This window comes from Pan paniscus, chromosome 9 (genome assembly GCF_029289425.2).
Source record: "Pan paniscus chromosome 9, NHGRI_mPanPan1-v2.0_pri, whole genome shotgun sequence".
NCBI classification, from domain to species: Eukaryota; Metazoa; Chordata; class Mammalia; order Primates; family Hominidae; genus Pan; species Pan paniscus.
The window spans coordinates 5470493-5491355 of record NC_073258.2 but is presented as its reverse complement, the minus strand read 5'-3'; the positions used below and the strand labels follow the sequence as shown (position 1 = coordinate 5491355).

The following is a 20863-nucleotide window of genomic DNA, read 5'->3' as shown; positions in this document are numbered from 1 at the left end:
CAGGGTGCACTCACACAGCCCCCTCTGGAGGGATTTGGGGGTGTTTCAAGGCTTTGTTGCAACAAGTAGCTTGTTGTTTCTTTTCTTCATTTTTAAGAGACATATTCTGCCACACATTTCTAAGTGGTTTTTAGAGTGCAAGTGTTTGGGTTTTGATGGTGGAGGTGGTGGTGCTTCTTTAATTAGATTACCTCCTCCGTATGCCAGACATGGAAGCGTTGTTCTTTCCTTCATTAATTGAAAAAAAACAAAACAAAAAAAGATGTATTAATTTTTTTAAACATACGGGATGCCATCACGGGTGCTGGTGCCCGCTGTGTTCTGGGTGCCATCCTGGGACGCAGCAGTGAGCGAGAAGATGCCTGCCCTCAGGAGCCCGATGCCAGAGCGGGAACTGCAGAGTCAAGTGAAGCACGATGCATGTCTCACAGGGCTGGTGGCCTCCCAGGAGGCTGGAACAGGAGGCGACACCTGACATGAGCAAAGGCCCTGGCGAGGACAGAGCCCCCATAGTGGGGGAGACGGCCCCTGAGGGACCAGGCGTGCCTCCCAGGCTCCGCGCCTCCCAGGCTCCGCACCCCCACCAGCCTCTCCCTGTGGGGTTCTGCTCCCAGCGCCTCCTGTCCTTCTCACCCTCCCAGGGACTGACACAGGCCTCCCAGGGATCGGTGCTGCTGGGTCGGCACTCAGGGATCGGTGCTGCTGGGTCGGTACTCAGCAGGGCCTGGGGCTCAGCAGGGCTGGGGCCGCCTGGCCCCTGACACTGGCTGCATTTCAGGAATCCTGTATGGCACGATGACCCTGGAGCTGGGTGGGAAGGTCACCATCGAGTGTGCGAAGAACAACTTCCAGGCCCAGCTGGAATTCAAACTCAAGGTAGCGCTGGCTGCAGCCTGGGGGAGACGAGGCCAGGGAAGGAACGAAGCCTTGGGGATCCCCCTCACACTCTCCCCAGGCCCCAAGGAAGGTTCCCCAAGGCAGTGCACATGAGGGGAGCAGCTGTTGACATCCCAGAACACAGACAGGGCCCAGAGAAGGGAGGCTGCTGCCTGCAGCCACACAGCAGAGCCAGCCTAGGCCCTATCTCTGTGGCAGGGACACTACATCCTTGAGTGGAGGCGTGGGGGTCCCGAAGGCCTCGTTGGCGAGGGTTGGGTCCATCCCTCCTGGGCTCCCAGGCACCCCAAGAGAATAACTGTTCCGTGCCCCCATGAGGATGTGATTCTGGAGGCCCCAGCCCCCGCTCACTGGGCTCTGTTCTGGGTGTGGCCCCACAGCCCTTCTTCGGGGGTAGCACCAGCATCAACCAGATCTCGGGAAAGATCACGTCGGGAGAGGAAGTCCTGGCAAGCCTCAGTGGCCACTGGGTAAGGGGCCGTCCCTCAGGGCAGGCACGGCCGGGCGGTCATCGCCAGGCCAGCCTCTGACCCCGCTGGCCATCTGGGGCAGGACAGGGACGTGTTTATCAAGGAGGAAGGGAGCGGAAGCAGTGCGCTTTTCTGGACCCCGAGCGGGGAGGTCCGCAGACAGAGGCTGAGGCAGCACACGGTGCCGCTGGAGGAGCAGATGGAGCTGGAGTCCGAGAGGTGAGGCCTGTCAGCGCCCAGGGACCCTGCTGACCACAGCCTGACATGGCCAAGCAGGCAGGTCAGCAGGGCTGCAGTGCTGTGAGCATGGCCCCAGGATGTCCCTGGCAGGGAGGGCAGGCCTGGTGCACCCCTGGTGGCAGATCACGTGTCCTGGAAAGGACAGATGGAGGGAGGGGGTGTGGCCTGGAGAGGAGCCGGCTGCCGTGACCTCTCACTGCATCACTGCCGGCGAGTGACCAACAGGTGCACAGGGAGGTCCCTGCAGGCGGGAGATGGGAGCTCAGTGTTGGAAAAACCCATCTCACGGACAAAAGAAAAGCTCCCTTCAAAGTAGTGAGCTCCCTGTCACTGTAGGCAATCACGCGGAGGTTGCTCTGTGCCTTCCTTCTGGTGCCAAGGGGCCCTGATTCCTAGCTGCCTAGGGGTCGGGCTGCCCGGGCCACCGGCTCAGGATGGGTCACTGGCCCGCAGGCTCTGGCAGCACGTCACCAGGGCCATCAGCAAGGGCGACCAGCACAGGGCCACACAGGAGAAGTTTGCACTGGAGGAGGCACAGCGGCGGCGGGCCCGTGAGCGGCAGGAGAGCCTCATGCCCTGGAAGCCGCAGCTGTTCCACCTGGACCCCATCACCCAGGAGTGGCACTACCGATACGAGGAGTGAGTGCCGGCAAAGCCCTGGGGGCCGCAGGGTGGGGCTGGGCCTAGCAGACGGGCTGAGAAGGGCCCAGGGCCTCCTGGCTTCCCTCTCACCTTCAGCCTGTCCCCTGGAGGAGTCGGTGGGGGAGGGTCAGATAGTGACACCCCCCACCATCAGTCCTTACTGCAGGCCCTGCCCATGGGGTGTGGGCAGTGGTCATTCTCCTGGAGGTCTCTGGCCACTGTTGGGGGGCGGAAGACTGGGCCAGGACAGCCCCCTCACCTGAGGGCCACTGCCTGTGCTGATGAACGCCCTCTGGACCCTCCAGCCACAGCCCCTGGGACCCCCTGAAGGACATCGCCCAGTTTGAGCAAGACGGGATCCTGCGGACCTTGCAGCAGGAGGCCGTGGCCCGCCAGACCACCTTCCTGGGCAGCCCAGGGCCCAGGCACGAGGTCAGCACCCCACAGGCCCCACCCAGGGCTGGTCTTAGCTGCACGTGTGGCCACCACCACCCCTCGCTCCTCACCTCACTCCTCCCTTCCCCTCGCTCCTCACCTCACTCCTCCCTTCCCCTCGCTCCTCACCTCACTCCTCCCTTCCCCTCGCTCCTCACCTCACTCCTCCCTTCCCCTCGCTCCTCACCTCACTCCTCCCTTCCCCTCGCTCCTCACCTCACTCCTCCCTTCCCCTCGCTCCGTTAAGTCTTAGCCCTTTTCTCCCAGTGGACCTGGGACACAAGCTCAGGCCCTCACGCCCTCATCCCCCAGCCCCCTCGTCCCCTTTCCTTCTCTGCCGAGCATGGGACTCAGGAAACCGGGATTTGCAGGATGCTCAGTTCTAGGGGCACCTTGGCGTGTGGGACCCTGTGTCTACTGTCTCTGTCCACTGCCCCCAAAGTCTCCCTCTGCCAAGTTAGCAGCCACATTATCCCATTCCACTGATCAGGAAACAGAAGGTCAGGGCAGCCCGGGGCCCTTCCCAGGTAGGAGGAGGAGGAGCCAGCACTTGCACAGATCTTGTGTCTGGAAAGGGGAAGCGGGACAGCAGGAGGCTCCAGGGAGTAACCTGAGGAAGCTGCCTTGGGTGTGTCTTGGTGCCATGCCTCAGGCGGCTGCCAGGTGGCGCCAAACCCACACGCCCCCGTTCCAGGTGTGCTGAGCTTCATCACCCCAGCCGTGCACCTACTGCGTGCAGAGGGTGCAGAGCGCGGCCGGTGCTCACCCGCAGCGGACAGGATGGGGGCGTGTTCCCCAGCTGATGCCGTCTGGGCCAGACTCAGATGAGAGGCCTTGCTTGCCTGATGGCCCTAACTTCTCCAGCAAGCTGGGGGCCGCGGTATCTCCTTGGCTGCATGTCCCATGCTCTGCCTGCCAAGGGACTAGGGAAGAAGCCTCAGGAAGGCAGACAGATGCACCCCCTATGTCTGCAGCACAGTTTCCATCCCCCCGGGCTCAGGCCAGACTGCTAGCTCCTGCCTTCCCTTGGCCCCAGACCCTCGCAGTCCCACTCCTCAGCCTCTCCCCACCAATCTCCAGCAGATGTCCACCCCCAATGCCCTCTGCAGCCTCCCACCCTGCAGCCCCTGCTGAGCTCAGTCAGCCTGGGCCCTGCCATGCCTCAAAAACCATCCCATGGAGTACCTTGTGGCCAAACCCACCTGCCCCACCTCTGACCCCACCTGTCCTGGCTCTGACCCCACCTGCCCCGTCGCTGACCACACCCAATGCAGAGCGTCCCTGGCACCTCTCTGGCCCCAAACGCCTGTTGTTACATGGTGGTCCCACAGCCAGGTTCTGCTTTTTCCCCACCCCTGAGCATCAGTTCCTGTCCTGGGTTCCTTGTGAGCTCAAGTAAGGGCTGAATGGATGAGCCCTGCCTGCACTCCTGGGGTTGTGAGCAGCCGGCTGAGTGTGGGGGTTCCCCCCTGGAGATGCCCCTTGACATGGGGAACCCTAGCCATCTGGGGTTCCTATGAACCTGCCAGCTCCCACAGTGGCCTCGGCTTTCATCTGTCCTCATGGCTCAGGGGTCAGAACCACCCTCGGCCCCCCATGCCATCATCTCTGCATTTATTGGATGCAACGCCATGGTGAGCACAGGGCAGGCGTGTCTGCACCACCTTGCAGGCCCTTGCTCACTGTGAGGGGTCAGTAGCTCTGTCTCACCCACGAGGAAACAGGCTCAAAGGGACCATGGCTACTCCAGGCCATGCCGGGGCTGAGACAGACCCCTCCAGCCAGCTCCACAGCCCAGCAGCTGCCCTCCCTGCTGGCTGCCACCTCTAGCACTGTCCTGGCATGAGCATGCCACCATGTCCCTGGGGCCTGGGCAGGGGGCGTGGGTGGCTTTCAGCTGCAGCAGCTCCATTTCTCTGCAGAGGTCTGGCCCAGACCAGCGGCTTCGCAAGGCCAGCGACCAGCCCTCCGGCCACAGCCAGGCCACGGAGAGCAGCGGATCCACGCCTGAGTCCTGCCCAGAGCTCTCAGACGAGGAGCAGGATGGTGACTTTGTCCCTGGTGAGCCCCCTTGGGCCCAGCCCCAAGGCCTGTGTCTGGTGGGGTGCCTCAGATGCTGACCTGGCTGGAGGGGAGGCCAGAGAAGCACCTGCCCAGATGTAGGGCAACCTCCCAGCAAAAGCTCCTCTGCTGCCCTGAGGGGCCCCCCAGCAGGCTCTGCCCTCTCAGAGTCTGGGAGGCAGCCCAAGGGCCGACGGGGGGAATGGTGGGGGTGGGGAAGAAAGGGAGTGGGCCCAGGCCAGGGGCTCCCCAGCGGCGGGAGGGGCAGGTCCAGTGGCATCCTGCCCCAGCCCTCTGCTCCTTTCCTGTCACCAGGAGCTGTGTCTCCCCAACTTTGTCCCTGCCTCTGTAATGGATGGGCCTTGCCTTGGCCACTTCTGCCTCCCAGGCCTGTTAGTGGCTGGTCCAGCCTGGGGGTTCCCTCCAGAAACATCCTCAGCGCCCCTCCCTCATCTCCGTGTCTTCAGCTTGGCCCTGCAGGTTTCCCATGAGGTGGGGCGGAGGCCCAAGCTGGATATGACCCTGTGACCCACGTGCCAGCCCCACCGGACCTCCAGCTCATCCTCACTTCTCCCCTCCCCTCCTGTGTCTCCCTCGGGGCCGTCCCAGGCGGTGAGAGCCCATGCCCTCGGTGCAGGAAGGAGGCGTGGCGGCTGCAGGTCCTGCACGAGGCCATCCTCTCCATCCAAGAGGCCCAGCAGGAGCTGCACAGGTGGGCCACACTCAGGGTGTCCATCCGGACTCCGGGTCAGAGAGTGCGAGAGACCTGGTAGAGCTAGGGCGGGAGGTGGGGAGGCCAGGAGGCCGCGGCCGGGGTTGTCATCGGAGCTGGAACCCACAAGACCTGCAGGGTGATGAAAGGAAGACAACCGCCGAGGGCAGGAGAGAGGGTGTGCGAGCGGCAGGTGGTGCGGGATGATCAACCAGCCAAGTTGGCCATGCCTGGCAGATACTGAGCTGGAGATGTCCTGAAGCCTAGAGGAAGGTGCCAGCCCAGCATGGCCTGGGGTAGCCCCAGGAGAGACCTTGAGGTGTGCAGAGCGAGGTGGCAGCCTGGGCTCACTGTGGTGGCCCCGTACCTGCGCACAGTGGCTTCTCAGGAATGGCTGGGGAAGGAGCAAATGGGAGTGGCCGAGAGCTGGCGGGTGCAGGCCACCGGGCCACATGGCCCCTTCCTGTCAGCAGATCCCACCAATGAGGAGCAGAGCACAGGGTCCCTCTCGGGTCCAAAGCTCCTGACTCTGAGCCAGGCTGAGGGTCTCACTGGCTGTGGGACCTTGGCTGTCACACCTCAGCCTCCCCTCTGTAAAGTGGGCTTGATAGCAGTACCCCAGGGTGCTCACTCTGTAAAGTGGGCTTGATAGCAGTACCCCAGGGTGCTCACTCTGTAAAGTGGGCTTGATAGCAGTACCCCAGGGTGCTCACTCTGTAAAGTGGGCTTGATAGCAGTACCCCAGGGTGCTCACTCTGTAAAGTGGGCTTGATAGCAGTACCCCAGGGTGAAATGCAGCCAGGGCACAGGCCCGGGCTCTGTGAGGCTCAAGAGCCTTGGGGAACTGTCATTGTCCCTGTGTAAGCATTTCCAGAAGGTGCTCCCTGGTGAGGCTGTGTGGGCAGAGAAGCAGGGAGGCCTGGCTCCCCAGAAGCAGGTCAGCTGTCAGGCAAGTGGCCAGGACTCAGCCAGAAGCTTCTGCAGCAAACTGGATACCGCCTCAGAGGCCAGGTCCTCCACGGCAAAGTACTCCAGCTCAGGGCCAGGGCCTCCACAGCAGAGTACTGCCGGCAAGGGGCTCGGACAGCAGCGTCTACTCCCTCGCGGTCCCGGAGGCTGGAGTCCAAGATCTCGGTGCCACAGGGCTGGTTTATCCTGAGACCTCTCTCCTGCCTGGCAGACGCCAGCTTCTCGCTGTGTCTGTGTCTTCATCTCTTCTTCATATAAGGACACCTGTCCCATGGGACCAGGGCCCACCCTAATGGTCTCCATTTAAATAAATACCTCTTTAAGGACCCCATCTCCAAATACAGTCTTATCTAAGGTGCAAGGGGTTAGGACTCCAACATATGAAGGTGGCAGAGGCATGACTCAGCCATAACCACAGGGGTGGGAGGGAGGATGTAAAAGGCTGACTCCCCAATCCCTGACCCTCCTCTGCCCTGAATGTGCCCAGGGAATCCCAGTATAGCCATGGTGCTGTGGGGCCCTCCCACTAACAAGCTTTCCACCCCCACCCGCTCTGTTGCCCCTGGAGGGCCATCCCGTCTCCACCTCGGCCCTGTGTCCAGCACCTGGTCAAGCACCCAGGGCACCGTCCTGGCTTGTGGGAGGGGGACTTGCTGGCATTGGCACAGCCCCCACGATCTGTCGCCTGTCCTTGCAGGCACCTCTCGGCCATGCTGAGCTCCACGGCACGGGCAGCACAGGCACCGACCCCAGGCCTCCTGCAGAGCCCCCGATCCTGGTTCCTGCTCTGCGTGTTCCTGGCGTGTCAGCTGTTCATTAACCACATCCTCAAATAGGAGCCCTGGGGGCAGAGCTCCTGGCCAGCCCCGAGCCCTCCCTCCCAGGCACCCAGCACTTTAAGCCTGCTCCATGGAGGCAGAGAGGCCCGGCAAGCACAGCCACTGTGACGGGGAGTCCAGGTGCAGGAGGGACCCGGGGCCACAAGGGCGCTGTGGGCCCAGGTGTGCTGGGCCCCTCTCGGGGGCACTGGCCTCTCTGCAGGGCCTTCCGCCCAGCACCGGCCTTAATGCTAAAGCCAAATGCAGCTTCTGCTGTGCGACGCACTCCTGGCCATCTTGCCGTGTCACCCCCTGTCCAGCCTCCACTTGCCATGGGGGATGGATGGATTTAGGGTGGGAGGGCCTGCGGGGGCCCTGGACAGTCACACCCCAGCAGCAGTGAGTGGGCAGGTTTGGAGGAGCAGCCAGGGAGCCCCGAGTGGCCCAGGAGTCCCCCCACACACGGATGCATAGGCCTGCCTTCCGGAGACCCTGTCCACATTGCCGGGACCACCCTGGTGGGGCCACTGGTGGGTGCCAGGGACAGGTTAGGGCCGCTCTGGGGAAGGCATTTTGGTTTTTTATTCCACGATGTGCTGTTTGGATGGGAGCCCCACAGAGGCAGGTCCTGGAACCACCCCACCCCCACACCTGGACGCTCGCTCTGGTGGGGGCACACGCAGGTGGAGGTGGTTGTGGGTGCAGGTGTGTGCAGGGGTGTGGGGGGCGCAGGGGTGTGGCTTAGCTGGCCCCGCACCCAGGCCGAGGAGGCTCTAGTTCGCCACTTTACTCAGACCGATGCACAGTCTTCCCATTTTACACTTTTTTAATAAACATAATTGCAATATTTTAGGTGGGCTGCGAGCTGCAGTCAGCCTTCACGTCTGGCCTCAGTCCCCGTGTCAGTGCCGCTCTGCGTGTGCGTGTGTGTGTGTGTGAGCCTCTACACATATATATATGTACAGAGCCTTAAACTACATTGTGGCGGTGCCGTCTGAGCTGTAGCGGATGGTTTTGTTTCCAGTTTTTGTACCCATGTCCTTGTCTCCCCTCCTCCCCCATCTGGGGATGTGTCTGTGTTCCACACCTTGAAATAAACAGACACATATGTGTTCTCTTCTTGCGGGACTTCTGGAAACAAGAGGAGGGCTTCCCAGGAAGACTCAAGGCCAGCGTGGAGCTGGGTGGGGCTGGGTGGAGGGGCCCGGGAGGGAGGAGGGTGCAGAGTTCACAGGGAGCCATGGGCAGCCTGCCCGCCCTGTGGAGCAAATGCTGGGAGGCTGGGGTCCCATCACCCAATGAGCCAGTGGGGGACACAGAGTGACACTGCCCACAGGCACTCCAGGCACCTCAGAGGCTGCTGGGGGGCATTGGCACAGCCCCTGAAGCCAATGCTGCCAGTTACTGAAGGGGACCCCCCCCCGGCTGGACCACCTGGCCCGCTGCCCCTTGCTTCGGTTCCACTGTGGCCACCACCCCTGGTACTCAGACACCAAGGCCAGTGAGTGGGCCTGCTCAGGGTGCCCCTGAAGGAGGGGTGGGGGCACCTGACCACAGGCCTCAAGTGACAGCAGAGGGAGACTGCAGCCCACCCCTCACAGCAACCAGAAGACAAGGGTGATGAAAGGGAGGGCAGCCAGGCAGCACCCAGGAGAGGGGGACACGAGGGGCCTCGGGTCACCACCTCCCTCTGCACCTCCCCACCTCGACCCCCAAGGCCCCAGGAGAGGAGGGGCTGTGGCTGGGGTGGAGGGAGAGGCAGGGGGTCCTGCCCCCCAGCTCCTCTGAGGAGCCTCATGTCCGCCTCAGACAGCCAGGACTCCCCAGACCCCCCCGAACCACCTGGAGGATGGGGCGGGGGGCCCTGCCTGGCTCCAGTGCCCCTCTGTGGAGGCCACACACCATGGGGCAAACATGAGCTCAGATTGTGAGCCCTGGGGGTGACAGCCTTCTGCATCTTGATGGCGGGGCAGGCTGTTCCAGACACCCCGCCCGGGACCCCTATCTTGCCTCCTGCACCCCAGGCCCACGCGAAGCAAACGTGCTCAGCCAGGTGCCCTGCCCAGAGACAGCCTACCCAGGGGTCTGCCTCCCACCAGCTCCAGCTCACCACAGGGCAGGCCCTCCACCTGCACCCCAGCACCTTCACACACACAGGGGCAAGAATGGAATCCCCTCCAGAATTCTCCCTCTATCTTACTAAGAACTGTTTATTTTTTAATTTATTTTTGAGACAAGGTCTCACTCTGCCACCCGGGCTGGAGTGCTATAGTCTGATCAAAGCTCACTGCAACCTCAACCTCCCAGGCTCAAGCAATCCTCCTGCCTCAGCCTCCAGAATAGCTGGGACTACAGACACACACCACCATGTCTAGCTCATTTTTTTTAGAGACAGGAGTCTGACTATGTTGCCCAGGCTCATAAACTCCTGGCCTCAAGCGGTCCTCCTGCCTTGGCCTCCCAAAGTGCTGGGATTACAGGTGTGAGCCATGGCTCCCAGCCTCTTGCTAAGAACTATTTTAAATCAACAAGGAAGAGAAAGCAACTATCCCAGAGGGAAAAAAAACAGAGTCCAGACCCCAGTGTGTCCAGGGTGAGCATAATCCTGAGGGAATAATTGAGCTGATGCCCAAAAAGGTGCCTACACAGGTGTTCAGGGGGCACTTTACAACAGTCATCACCTGGCCTCCGTTTGCAACTTTGCAGGAGGTGGAAGGGAGAGCACCTGACCAGCATTTCAAATGTTCAACAAGATTCACTGTAGCCAGTGTCACTATTTGGAGAGCTCCAGATGTCACTCTTTGGAGCTCCTGGGGCAGGATTCATCAAATGAATATGCCATAGAGGCTGTCAAGGTTCAGGGGAAATCAACTCATCTGAAATTGAAAGCCCAGGCTGCACTGATTATATTGAAGAGGGCGCAGTGAGAGCTTCCAGCTCATCAGAAGAAAATCCTCCATGCCTCCAACTGTGTTGGTATCTCAGCTGCAGGGCTTACTGCAGATGCCGGACTGTGATGGATTTCATGCGCCAGGAGCGTTTGATTCCAGATGTGTGTTTGACACTCTTCCTCTGTGTCCTGTTGTATCTCTAATTGGGAGCAAGACAGAAACCAGCATAACAGGCTGGCTGGAGAACTTATGGTGCTTGTTGCTGGCTGTGATGACAGGTGCCACCATATTTTTTCTTTTTCTTTTTTTTTTTTTTTTGAGACAGAGTCACTCTGTTGCCCAGGCTAGAGTGCAGTGGCACAATCTCAGCTCCCTGCACCCTCCACCTCCCAGATTCAAGCGGTTCTCATGCCTCAGCCTCCCGAGTAGCTGGGATTACAGGCACGCGCCACCATGCCCAGCTAATTTTTGTATTTTTAGTAGAGACGGGGTTTCACCATGTTGGCCAGGCTGGTCTTGAACTCCTGACCTCATGATCCACCAGCCTCGGCCTCCCAAAGTGCTGAGATTACAGGCATGACCCACCACGCCAGGTCGGATTCTGTTACCTTGTTTTGATAACCCACTCCTGCTATCATTAGCATAATATATCTGGGGTCTAGTTTTCTAACCTTTCATTTTCCACCCTCCTGTATTATTTCCTTTTTAGGTGTAGCTCTTAAAAATGCCACATTACTACATTTTTCTTTCTAATTCGACCTGATAATTAATAAATGAGTTTAACCTATTAATATGTGTTGGATTACTATTATATTTAGACTTATTTTTAACATCTTATTTTGTGCTTTTGATAATGTATTTTCTCTTTGGGGTTTTTGTTTGTATGTTTTCATTTTTTGCTTCTTCCCTGACTTTTGCTTTCTTCCTTCCTCCTGTATTCTCATTTCCCTCTCCAACTTTTATTCTCCTTCACTGAAGAACTGAATAGATTCTGGCTGGGTGCGGTGGCTCAGGCCTGTAATCCCAGCGCTTTGGGAGGCCATTGCAGGCTGATCACTGGACTCCAGGAGTTCATGACCAGCCTGGACAACATGGCAAAATGCCGTCTCTACAAAATACAGAAAAAATTAGCTGGGCATGGTGGCATGTGTCTGTAGTTTCAGGTACTTGGGAGGCTGACCTGGGAGGATGGCTTGAGCTCAGGGAGGTTGAGGTTGCGATAAGCCATGATCGCACCCCTGCTCTCCAGCCTGGAAGATAGAGTGAGACGCCGTCTCAAAAGAAAAAAAAAAAAGAACTGAACAAATTCTATTTTTATTTAATGGTTTACGTTTGATATGGTTTGACTCTGTGTCCCCATCCAAATCTCATCTCAAATTGCAATCCCCACATGTTGAGGGAGGGACCTGTAATCTCCAAGTGTGGAGGGAGCGAGGTGATTGGATCATGGGGGCAGTTTCCTCAGGCTGTTCTCCTGATAGTGAGTGAGTTCTCACGAGATCCGATGGTTTTATAAGGGGCTCTTCCGCCTTCACTCTCTGCTTTCTCTCCTGTGCTTTGTGAGGAAGGTGCCTGCTTCCACTTCCACCATGATTGTAAGTTTCCTGAGGCCTCCCCAGCCACGTGGAACTGTGAGTCAATTAAACCTCTTTCCTTTATAAACTACCCAGTCTCAGGTCTCCCTCTCTCCCTCTCTCCCTCTCTCCCTCTCTCCCTCTCTCCCTCTCTCCCTCTCTCCCTCTCTCCCTCTCTCCCTCTCTCCCTCTCTCCCTCTCTCCCTCTCTCTTCTTTCTTTCTTTGTCTCACTCTCTCACCCAGGCTGGAGTGCAGTGGTGCAGTCTCGGCTCACTGCAACCTCTGCCTCCCCAGTTCAAGCGATTTTTGTGCCTCAGCCTCCCGAGTAGCTGGGGTTACAGGTGAGCACCAGCTGATTTTTATATTTTAATAGAGATGGAGTTTCACCATGTTGGCCAAGCTGATCTTGAACTCTTGGCCTCAAGTGATCTGTCCACCTTAGCCTCCCAAAGTGCTGGGAGTACAAGCAAAGCCACCCCTCCCGGCATAGGTAATTTCTTTATAGAGTTTTGCTCTTGTTCCCCAGGCTGGAGTGCAGTGGCATGATCTTGGCTCACTGCAAGCTCCGCCTCCCGGGTTCAAGCAATTCTCCTGCCTCAGCCTCCCCAGTAGCTGGGATTACAGGCACCCGCCACCACGTCCGGGTAATTTTGTATTTTTAGTAGAGACGGGGTTTCTCTATGTTGGTCAGGCTGGTCTCGAACTCCTGCTCCTGCACAGGCCTGACCTGGGGACTGTACTGCCAGCCATCCTTGTGTTTGGTTTGGACAGGGTTTTTGTTTTGATCATGATGGTGTATGCCTACGGGCTTAAAGACTCATGGCTGGGCATGGTGGCTCACACCTGTAATCCCAGCACTTTGGGAGGCCGAGGTGGGCAGATCACCTGAGCTCAGGAGTTTGAGACCAGCCTGGCCAACATGGTGAAACCCTGTCTCTACTAAAAATACAAAAATTACCCAGGCGTGGTGGCGGGTGCCTGTAATCCCAGCTACTTAGGAGGCTGAGGCAGGAGAATCGCTTGAACAAAAATCAGCTGGGCGTGATGGTGGGTGCCTCCAGCTGCTCAGGAGGCTAAGGCAGGAGAATCACTTGAACCCGAGAGGTGGAGATTGCAGTGAGCTGAGATTGAGCCACTGCACTCCAGCCTGGGTGACAGAGCAAGATTCCATCTCGAAAAAGAAAGAAAGGAGGAAAGAAATAACACAGTCCCAACAGTCCCATTTAAAATAGCCACACAGAAAAAAAAAAAAGAAAAGAAAAGAAAAAGAAAACCTACTAATACATCTAACCAATGAGGTCAAAGATCTCTATAAGAAGAATTACAAAACACTGCTGAAAGAAATCATGGATGACACAAACAAATGGAAAAACATTCCATGCTCATGGATAGGAAGAATCAATATATTTTGTTTTGTTTTGTTTTGAGACAGAGTTTCACTCTTGTTGCCCAGGCTGGAGTGCAATGGTGCAATCTCTGCTTACTGCAACCTCCGCTTCCCAGGCTCAAGTGATTCTCCTGCCTCAGCTTCCTGAGTAGCTGGGATTACAGGCATGCACCACCACACCCGGCTAATTTTTGTATTTTTAGTAGAGACAGGGTTTCTCCATGTTTGTCAGCCTGGTCTTGAACTCCCAACCTCAGGTGATCCACCCGCCTCAGCCTCCCAAAGTGCTGGGATTACGGGCATGAGCCACTGCCCCTAGCCTCAATATCATTAAAATGACCATACTGCCCAAAGCAATTTATAGATTCAACACTATTCCTCTCAAATTGCTAACATTGGTTGGGCGTGATGACTCACACTGTAATCCCAGCACTTTGGGAGGCCAAGGCCTATGGATTGCTTGAGCCTAGGAGTTTGAGACCAGCCTGGGTAATATGGCAAAAACCCCCATCTCTCCCAAAAAGACAAAAATTAGCGCAGTATGGTGGCATGCACCTGTAATCCCAGCTACTCAAGAGGCTGAGGTGGGAGGATCACTGGAGCCTGGGAGATCAAGGCTGCAGTGAGCTGTGATCATGCCACTGTACTCAAGCCTAGGTGACAGAGTGAGACCCTGTCTCAAAAAAATAAAAAAAATTAAAAAATAAAAAATAAATTACCAACATCATTTTTCACAGAACTAGAAAAACTTCTAAAATTCATATGTAACCAAAAAGGAGCCCAAATTGCCAAAGTAATCCTAAGCAAAAAGAACAAAGCCAGAGGCATCACATTACCTGACTTCAAACTATACTATATGGCTACAGTAATCAAAACAGCACGGTACTGGTACAAAAATAGACACATAGACCAACAAACAGAAATAAAGCCACACACCTACAGCCATCTGATCTTTACAAAGTCAACAAAAATAAGCAATGAGAAAAGTATTCCCTAGTCAATAAACGGTACTGGGATAGCTGGCTAGCCATATGCAGAAGAATGAAATTGGACCCTTGTCTTTCACTATATACAAAAATTAACTCAAGATGGATTAAAGAGTTAAATGTAAGACCTCAAACTATAAGAATGATAGAAGAAAACCTAGGAAACATCATTTTGGACATTAGTCTTGGGAAGGAATTTATGACTAAGTCCTCAAAGGCAATTGCAACAAAAACAAAAATTGACAAGTGGGACCTAATTAGACTAAAGAGCTTCTGCACAGAAAAAGAAACTAGCAGCAGAGTAAACAAAAAATCTACAGAATGGGAAAAAGTATTTGCAAACTATCTGTCCGACCAAGGTCTAATATCCAGACTCCATAGGGAACTTAAACAATTCAACAAGCAACACACAAATAATCCCATTAAAAAGTGGGCAAAAGGCCGGGTGTGGTGGTTCACACCTGTAATCCTAGCACTTTGAGAGGCTGAGGTGGGTGGATCACGAGGTCAAGAGGTTGAGACCATCCTGACCAACATGGTGAAACCCCAGCTCTACTAAAAATGTAAAATTAACCAAGCATGGTGGTGTGTGCCTGTAGTCCCAGCTACTCAGGAGGCTGAGGCGGGAGAATTGCTTGAACCCCAGAGGCGGAGGTTGCAGTGAGCCGAGATCACGCCACTGCACTCCAGCCTGGCGACAGAGCAAGACTCCAGCTCAAAAAAAAAAAAAGTGGGCGAAATACATGAACAAACATTTCTCAAAAGAGGACATACAAGCAGCCAACAAACATGAAAAAATGCTCAACATCTGATATGATTTGGCTGTGTCCCTACCCAAATCTCATCTTGAATTGTACTCTCATAATTCCCACATGTTGTAAGAGGGACCCAGTGGGAGATAATTTGAATCATGGAGGCAGTTTCCCCCGTACTGTTCTTGTGGTAGGAATAAGTCTCACAAGATCTGACAGTTTTATCAGGGGTTTCTGCTTTAACACCTCATCATTTTCTCTTGCCGCCGCCATGTAAGAAGTGCCTTTTGGGAGGTTGCAGTGAGTGGAGATCGAGCCACTGCACTCCAGCCTGGGCAACAAGAGTGAAACTCCATCTCAAAAAAAAAAAAAAAAAAAAAAAGCCTTTTGCTTCCCGCCATGATTCTGAGACCTCCCCAGCCATGTGGAACTGTGAGTTCAATTAAACCTCGTTTTCTTCCCAGTCTTGGGTATGTCTTTATCAGCAGCATGAAAATGGACTAATACAGAAATCGGTACCAGTAGAGTGGGGCATTGCTGAAAAGATACCCAAAAATGTGGAAGTGACTTTGGAACTGGGTAACAGGCAGAGACGGAAACAGTTTGGAGGGCTTAGAAGGAGACAGGAAAATGTGGGAAAATTTGGAACCTCCTAGAGACTTGTTGAATGGCTTTGACCAAAAGCCCAAGAGCAATATGGACAATAAGGTCCAGGCTGAGGTGGTCTCAGATGAAGATGAGGAACTTGCTGGGAACTGGAGCAAAGGTGATTCTTGTTATATTTTAGCAGAGACCGGCAGCATTTTGCCCCTGTCCTAGAGATTTGTGGAACTTTGAATTTGACAGAGATGACTTAGGGTATCTGGCAGAAGAAATTTCTAAGCAGCAAAACATTCGAGAGGTGACTTGGGTACTGTTAAAGGCATTCAGTTTTATAAGGGAAGCAGAGCGTAAAAGTTTGGAAAATTTGCAGTCTGACAATATGATAGAAAAGAAAAACCCATTTTCTGAGGAGAAATTCAAGCCAGCTTCAGAAATTTGCATGAGTAAGGAGAGCGGAATGTTAATCCCCAAGACAATGGGGTATGTCTCCAGGGCATGTCAGAGGTCTTCACAGGCCTGGAGGCCTAGGAGAAAATGGTTTTATGGGCTGGTCCCAGGGTCCCCCTGCTGTTTGCAGCCTAGGGACTTGGTGCCCTTCGTCCCAGCTGCTCCAGTCGCGGCTGAAAGGGGCACTTCTTACATGGTGGCAGCAAGAGAAAATAAGGAAGATCCAAAGCAGAAACCCCTGATAAAACCATCAGATCTCATGAGACTTATTCACTACCACGAGAACAGTATGGGGGAAAACACCCCCATGATTCAAATTATCTCCCACCGGGTCTCCCCCACAACACGTGGGAGTTATAGGAGGACAATTCAAGATGAGATTTGGGTGGGGACACAGCCAAACCATATCATTCCACTCCTGACACCTCCAAATCTCAAGTCCTCACATTTCAAAACCAATCATGCCTTCCCTGGAGTCTCCCGAAGTCTTAGCTCATTTCAGCATTAACCCAAAAGTCCACAGTCCAAAGTCTCATCTGAGACAAGGCAAGTCCCTTCCGCCTATGAGGCTGTAAAATCAAAAGCAAGCTCGTTACTTCCTAGATACAATGGGGGTACAGGTATTGGGTAAATACAGCTGTTTCAAATGGGAGAGACTGGCCAAAACAAAGGGGTTACAGGGCCCATGCAAGTCCAAAATCCAGAGGGGGAGTCAAATTTTAAAGTTCCAAAACGATCTCTTTTGACTCCAGTTCTCACATCCAGGCCACGCAGATGCAAGAGATGGGTTCCCATGGTCTTGGGCAGCTCTGACACTGTGGCTTTTCAGGGTACAACCTCCCTCCTGGCTGCTTTCACAGCAGCTGGCGTTGAGTGTCTCCACTCACTGCAGCCTTGACCGCTGGGCTTAAGCGATCCTCCTGCCTCAGCCTCCCAAGCAGATGTCCACGACAGAGAAAGGGCTGTAAACAGCTGTGAGTTCCCACAGCAGCACACTGCACAGCTGTGAGAGAGGACTGGGGGTCCCTGCACAACATGAGGGGTCCCACAGAGGGGAGGGCATGCCACAGGATGGTATGCAGAGCATGGTCCTCTTGATGTCGGCTCATGGGCATGTGCTGTTATACACGTCTGGTCCAGGGACGTTCAAGAGGGTGGTGTAATTATAGACAGAAGACGAAGGCTGACCTGGGACGCGAGCTGTGCGCCATGATGTTCCTGGTATCAAGCCGGGAGAGACTGGAGCTACTTGAGCCAGGGAGGTCCTCGGGGCAATTGGGGGGTTCCAGGCTGGGCACTAAGGAAGCCCACCCCTGCCCCGTGTTCTCCCAGATGTTCAGCAATGGGTTGACAAGTTTTTCAAATGTAAGTAGGATTTCTTGGTTATGAATTAAAAGCATTTTCATTCCTTCGCAGAAGTCATGGTCCCAGTTAATAGAAATTCATTTCATGTCTCTTCTTTTTGCTTTCAGAAGAGGCAAATGAGCCTGGCAGCCCTGTCAGGACCATGCTGGTGTTTGGGCACATCCTCCTGGAAATGCCTGACGGTGTCTCAGGGCCCTGGCACAGAGCTGGGCATTTAGACCTTTGCATGAGCGGCAGCAAAGTCCCCAAAACTTCCAGGAGTGGGTGTGGGCCAGCCCCAGGCCTTCCTGCCTGCACTCCCAGTTTTAGCCTGCGTCATGGTGTTTGCATTCACCTTATTGCAGCCCCAGGTGTCTGTGCTGGAAGACTGAAATTCTGGTTGTTTAAACGGCTGAGTGGAAACTGAGGCACAGAGAGGAAAAGGACTTCACACAAGCGTCCCCGAGCTGCAGTAACAAATGACAACAAACTGGGGTGTTCAAACAATCGGGATTTACACACCCACCATGCACCCACACAATTAAACATTAAAAACAGAAACAATACAAATTCACACATCTACCATGTAGATTCCCACACAATTAAACACTAAAACTAAAAACAGAAACAATCGGGATTTACACACCCACCAAGCCCAAGCGCCCACAACAATTAAACATTAAAAATAAAAGCAGGCCGGGCGCGGTGGCTCACGCCTCCAATCCCAGCACTTTGGGAGGCTGAGGCAGGCAGATCACCTGATGCGAGGAGTTCGAGACCAGCCTGGCCAACATGGTGAAACCCCGTCTCTACTACAAATATAAAAATTATTACGTGGCTGGGTGTGGTGGTGCACGTCTGTAGTCCCAGCTACTCGGGAGGCTGAGGCAGGAGGATCACTTATACCCAGGAGGCAGAGGTCGCAGTGAGCTGAGATTGCACCACTGCACTCCAGCCTGGGTGAGGGAGCGAGACTCTGTCTCAAAAATAATAATAATAATTTTTAAAAACAAATAGGAATTTACATGCCTACCATATACCCACAACAATTAAACATTAAAAACAAAAACAGAAACAATAGGGATTGATTCTTTCACAGCTCCAGAGGCCAGAAGTTCCAAATCAAGGCGTCCGCAGGGTGGGTTCCTTCAGAGGCTCTCCAGGAGGTCCTTCCTTGCCTCTCTCCTGGCTTCTGGTGGCCACCGGCCATCCTTGGCTTGTTACATCACTCCAATTGCTTCCCCCTTCACACCTATCTCTGTATCTCTGAATCTCTCTCTCATAAAGACACCAGGCGTTGGATTAGGACCCATTCTAATCCAGGATGACCTCATTTTAACTTGATTATATCTGCAAGGACGCCTTTTTCAAATAAAGCCAGCCAGGTCCAGTGGCTCACGCCTGTAATCCTCTCACTTTGGGAGGCCAGGGCGGGAGGATCGCTTGAGCCCTGGAGTTCAAGACCAGCCTGGGCAACATAATGAAACCCCATCTCTACAAAAAATATAAAAAATTAGCCACGTATGGTGGTGCACATCTGTGGTCCCAGCTACTCAGGAGGCTGAGGTGGGAGGATCACTTGAGCCCACGAGGTTGAGGCAGCAGTGAGCTGTGATTGCACCACTGCACTCCAGCCAGGGTGACAGAGCGAGACCCTGCTTTAAAAAAATAAAATAAAATAAATGAATAAAAATCAAGTCACAGTCGCAGGTACCAGGGGTTAGAACATGGGCATAATCATTTTGGGGGGACCACAGCTGAACCCACAACAGGCTTGTCTTGGGACCCCCCCGGGAGTTGGCAGCAGAGCTGGGAGCTCACCTGAGTGTATTTGTCTCTAACCCTGCGCTACCCTGGCTTGCAGGCCATGTGACATTTCTTTCCCTAAAAGTGGTTTGGGTAGGGCCTGAGCTGCTGGCTGTGCCAGCAAAGAAATCACTCTGCTTTAGTCACCTCAAAGCAGTGGGCCCAGCGACACCCTGCTGCCCATGGACACTGAGGGGGACTGTCCATCCTCTGGCATGGAAAGAGCAGCGTTCTTGGAGAACTTGGCCTTGGCCCTTAGGAGACTCAAGGGAGAGCCCTGCACGGTGGCCACTGGTGGCCGAGGAAAGTCCAGCTGCCCGGGGGAAGGTGCTGTTCACTCACCCGCTGCCCATGGCCCAGGGCCAGACCAAGGCATCAGCCCCTCAGCCATCCAGAACAGGCCAGTGAAGCTTCAGGATGGGTCTGCACTTGCGGAACATTTAGTAGGCAGGGTTCTGTGTGATGTCCTTACCCTACGTGCTCTTGTGAAATCCTCATTATCAGTTTACTGGGGCTGCCAGGCTTGGGGGCTTCAACAAGGATTTATTGTCTCACAGTTCTGGAGGCTGGAAGTCTCAGGTCAGGGCATCAGCAGGGTGGGCTCCTTCTGGGGCTGTGAGGGAGAATCTGTCCCAGGCTGTCCCCTGACTTCTGGTGATTTGCTGACAATGTTTGGTGCCCTTTGGCTTGTGAAGCATCGCCCCAGTTTCTGCCTTTATCTTAACATGGCACCCTCCCTGCTTGTCACTGTCCAAATTTCCTCCACTTAAACATTTTAATTAATTGGCTGGGCATGGTGGCTCACGCCTGTAATCCCAGCACTTTGGGAGGCGGAGGCGGGCGGATCACCTGAGATCGGGAATTCGAGACCAGCCTGGCCAACATGGAGAAACCCATCTCTACTAAAAATACAAAATTAGCTGGGCATGGTGGCACATGCCTGTAATCCCACCTATTCGGGAGGCTGAGGCAGGAGAATCTCTTGAACCTGGGACACTGAGGTTGCGGTGAGCCAAGATGGCACCATTGCATTCTAGCCTGGGCAACAAGAGTGAAACTCCATCTCAAAATTTTTTAAAATTAATTTATATATGTGTATTTATTTATTCATTTATTTATTTTAGAGACAGGGTCTCACTCTGCACCCAGGCTGGCATGCAGTGGCACAATCATAGCTCACTGCAACCTGAAACTCTGGGGCTCAAGCCATCCTCCCTCTTCAGCCTCCCAGAGAGCTGGGATTACAGGTGTGAGCCACCATGCCCAGCTGAAATTTTCCCTTTTTACAAGGATATCAGTTATACTGGATTAACGTCCACCCTAATGACCTCATCTTACGACTTTATCATCTGCAAAGACCCTATTTCCAAATAAGGTCACATTCACAGGTCCTGGTGGTTATAGGATTTCCACATCTTTTGGGAGAGACACAATGCAACCCATAACAACCTGTAACCCAATGTGCTGTCCCAAAGAACTACAACACCAGGGGGATGCTGAGGTTCAGAGAGTGTCCTTGCCCTGGTGGTAGGGCTGGGACGCAGCAGGACTGGGGAGGCGGGACCCACTGCTGCTAGACACTGCAGCACTCTTAGACACAGCTCGGCCACCTGAGCAGGTGATCATTTCCCAGTTCCGCTCTGCAGACCCTTTTTTTTTTCCCAGTAGAGATGAAGTTTCACTATGTTGGCCAGGCTGGTTTTGCACTCCTGACCTCAAATGACCTGGCCGCCTTGGTCTCCCAAAGTGCTGGGATTACAGGCGTGAGCCACCGTGCCCGGCCCCACTTTGCAGATTTAAAAACAAGACATCTGGAAGCTCAGAGAAG

The 20863-nt window shown here is 54.6% G+C and overlaps 1 protein-coding gene across 4 annotated transcripts in view; it reads left to right on the top strand.

The window, feature by feature from the left end:
• Window positions 1-8363, top strand: part of OSBPL5 (oxysterol binding protein like 5) — an 84046-nt gene extending 75683 nt beyond the window's left edge. For 2 of the 4 annotated variants that reach the window (XM_055093985.2, XM_063608058.1), the window contains exons 15-22: window positions 779-876; window positions 1278-1367; window positions 1450-1586; window positions 2061-2246; window positions 2555-2681; window positions 4607-4745; window positions 5355-5457; window positions 7124-8363. In XM_055093985.2, coding sequence (XP_054949960.1) covers window positions 779-876; window positions 1278-1367; window positions 1450-1586; window positions 2061-2246; window positions 2555-2681; window positions 4607-4745; window positions 5355-5457; window positions 7124-7262 — 1019 coding nt within the window. In that variant the 3' untranslated portion in view covers window positions 7263-8363. Of the gene's footprint in view, window positions 1-778; window positions 877-1277; window positions 1368-1449; window positions 1587-2060; window positions 2247-2554; window positions 2682-4606; window positions 4746-5354; window positions 5458-6517; window positions 6753-7123 lie in introns of those variants that run through there. The other 2 variants (XM_055093983.2, XM_055093984.2) reach the window with 1 other exon arrangement.
• The last annotated feature ends 12500 nt before the right edge of the window (window positions 8364-20863 follow it).